This window comes from Apis dorsata, unplaced genomic scaffold, assembly GCF_000469605.1.
Source record: "Apis dorsata unplaced genomic scaffold, Apis dorsata 1.3 scaffold_169, whole genome shotgun sequence".
NCBI classification, from domain to species: domain Eukaryota; kingdom Metazoa; phylum Arthropoda; class Insecta; order Hymenoptera; family Apidae; genus Apis; species Apis dorsata.
In genome coordinates, this window is record NW_006263457.1 from 1,472,274 (window position 1) to 1,475,228 (window position 2,955).

At 38.7% G+C, this 2,955-nt stretch overlaps 1 protein-coding gene across 1 annotated transcript in view; it reads left to right on the top strand.

Moving 5' to 3' along the window:
* LOC102679620 (otoferlin-like) overlaps positions 1-2,955 on the top strand; it is a 13,706-nt gene that overhangs the window by 3,044 nt on the left and 7,707 nt on the right. The window contains exons 7-10 of the mRNA XM_031509674.1: positions 634-762; positions 958-1,151; positions 1,599-2,123; positions 2,848-2,955. Coding sequence (XP_031365534.1) covers positions 634-762; positions 958-1,151; positions 1,599-2,123; positions 2,848-2,955 — 956 coding nt within the window. The remainder of the gene's footprint in view (positions 1-633; positions 763-957; positions 1,152-1,598; positions 2,124-2,847) is intronic.

Sequence of the window (2,955 nt, forward strand, 5' to 3'; positions counted from 1 at the left end):
CAAATTTCAAATTTTTTAGAAGCTTAACAAACGAAATCGAAAGCAAGAAGTTAGTTTTAAATAGAAACAGACCGTCTCTGGTCAGACGCAACGAATTATATCTCTGTGCAATTTACGTGCACAAAAAATTGAATTGAAGTTCATATTTAAGAAAACGAATTTCTAATGATAATTAAAATATAAGAAAAGGGCCGATCAATTCGTTCAAAAAACCAATGAAGATTAATTTTAAAACCGCACGCTTCATATCGTGTGGTGTATAAAGAACGAGCGCATAAATAATACACAAGATAATCCAACGTAATCTCGATTCATCGATTTAACGATCTCCTCGCGTGATTCTACACGGAACGAAAGATTGCTTTCATTATAACGTTCAATTTAATGTCAAACCGTCGTAGTTCGGGATTTTGCGAGAATTTTTTCTCCTCACAAATAATACTTTGTTTCGAGAAATATTCAATTCAAAAAGAAAATCAACTCATTTCGAATTAACCTTTCGAAATATCTCGAGAGATTAACTTGATTAAAATTCCTTACTTATTTATCCAATTCGCAATCATTAACATCGACCTCTCTCTCTTTTCTCAAAGAAAAGCTTGTGGAGAACGGAAGAATATTATCTGGTCGCAGTGTTGTACGACGCGAGCATGATCGATCGTAAGAGATTTTGGATGAGATCGATAATCTTCGAGATCAGCATCGGGAACGCGGGCAACAAACAATTCGGGCATAGCCAATCCTTCGACAACGACAAGGAAGGTATATATGGTACTCAATTGGTAAAGTTTCGTTAACAAAATGATTACTCGATTACTCGTCGAAACTTGCGTATCAGACGCGAAGACACGTCCTCCATTCCTCCTCCCAATTTCTCGTTAATTAACACGCTCAACGAGTTTGCCGTGGAGAGCGCGCATGGATGCCCCTGTGTAAATTGTGATTAATTCTCGACAGGAAACCAGACGCCGGATCGGAGGCCGGAGTTCGAGAGTCAGACCATGCCGCGATACACTGGGACGCTGGACGGGAAATATAATTATGTGCCTCTTGGATCGCGAAAACCATGCCTCTACGTTAAATCCTGGTGGCCGAATCTCGAGTGGCGGATGCATAACAGTAATTATTTGACTTTCATCGCTAATTTCCTGGTGAGAATCGATTATGCGAATCTTGAATATTTATCGTTATTCTGTTCTTCTCTGGCAAACAATTAAATACGGTGGAACTTCTATGTTCTTTTGTTAATCCGTTCCTGAAAATACGAGTGAATTAGAGAATATGTAATTAATTTTTTCCAATTAAAAATTAAGGAGAGAGGAAAGGAAATGATCAGCTTTGTTCAATAAATAAATAAAAAAGTAAATAGTGTAAGTAAGAAATTTTTTGGCGACGAATATAGAGGTTCCACGAAATATATTGCGAAATAATTTTAACTAGACTTTAATTTTTATGATAGAATAGAATCGACTAAGTAAGATACATATTTGAACTTTTGAACTTTCACGAATTCCTCGCTTCCTTCGAAGCCAATGTCGAACGATAAAAGACAAAACTTTCATTCAAAATTTCTCGATAACTGGCCAATTTTCCGAAAGAAACGGCCAAACACGTGGCACTTGTACTTTCGAAAATTTATGAACACGGGAGTTAAAAAAGTGATCGAGCGGAAAGTTTCCAACACCGAATCGAAAGAAATATTTAATATATCAGGAGCAAGGTTCTCACGGTGTAATCGCGGAGAGGGAGCAAGTTTGTTTCGAAACTGGCACAGCGATTTCCAGTATAATTTTAATTCGTCTCGACAGGAGGAGAAGTTGGAGAAACTGGAAGGCATGGTCGCGCTCGAGAGGGCTAATGCTTACATATTTTACAACGCGATGATTCATAACTTGAACAACTATTGCCTCCGCTATTTGGATATGTTAGACACTAGACGATACGATCACGAGGGCGGTACCACGAAGCTCGATCGGTATCGCGTGAATTTCTGCCGTAACGAGATCGAGAACATTCTGAAGAGGATCGAGATCAACGGCCAACTTCCAAACAACAATTACATCAGGATCGCTATGGTGCACGGATACCAATATCTCGGCAAACTGAAGAAGCTACGAGAAGATGTGAGTCGTTTTGCTTTACGTTTTCTTATGACGTGCAAACTTTTTATAATTCGAATGAGCGATTGTTTGAAAAAAAAAAAAAAAAGAAAATATTTCGATCTTATAGGGATGATAGTCTCTTTCTTTTTTGGTTTAATTTTAAAAGAAACGATATTTGTTTTTTTATAAAGCGATTAAGATTCTAAAAAAGATTTCGATTCAAGAAATTTAATCGATACTTTCTTTCAACCTTGATAGTTTTCTGGAATTTTCTCCTCCAATAGCAGGATTTTCCGAATTATATAGAAATTCCTTTCAGAGACGTATTAAATTCATTACATTACAAAAAAGGAGAGACTCACGAAAAGGAAGTTTTAAATATTGCAACGAGACAGTCCAAACTTAGCTGCAGCTTTTTTCCCCCTTTTGACAACTAGTTCAATTTCGCGCAAGAAACTGATTCTCGAGGAAAGGGAAGGGGAGGAAAAAAGGAAACAAAATTCGTTCCAAAACTTTTTACCTTTTCTCGCCGATCCCCCCTCCCCCTCTTCTTTTTCTTCTTATTCCACGGATCTTCCACGGAGAATAGGAGACAACGAAAACGCTGACCTCTCCCTCTTCTTTCCCTTGCAAATCGTGAAATATTTAAACGCGCGCGTGTCCTTCCAAGTTTCGTGCACCGTCATGGAAAATTCATCTCACCGCGCGATACAGGATGTGTCGTTTATAAATTCACCAGCCTCAGCACAGTCTCCCGGACGTTTTCATTTGGATGATAACCGGGTCGAAGCGGCGGGTGGCGTACGCCCGATTTCCGGCCGAAAAAATTATTTACTCGGAGGAAGCGGCGGAG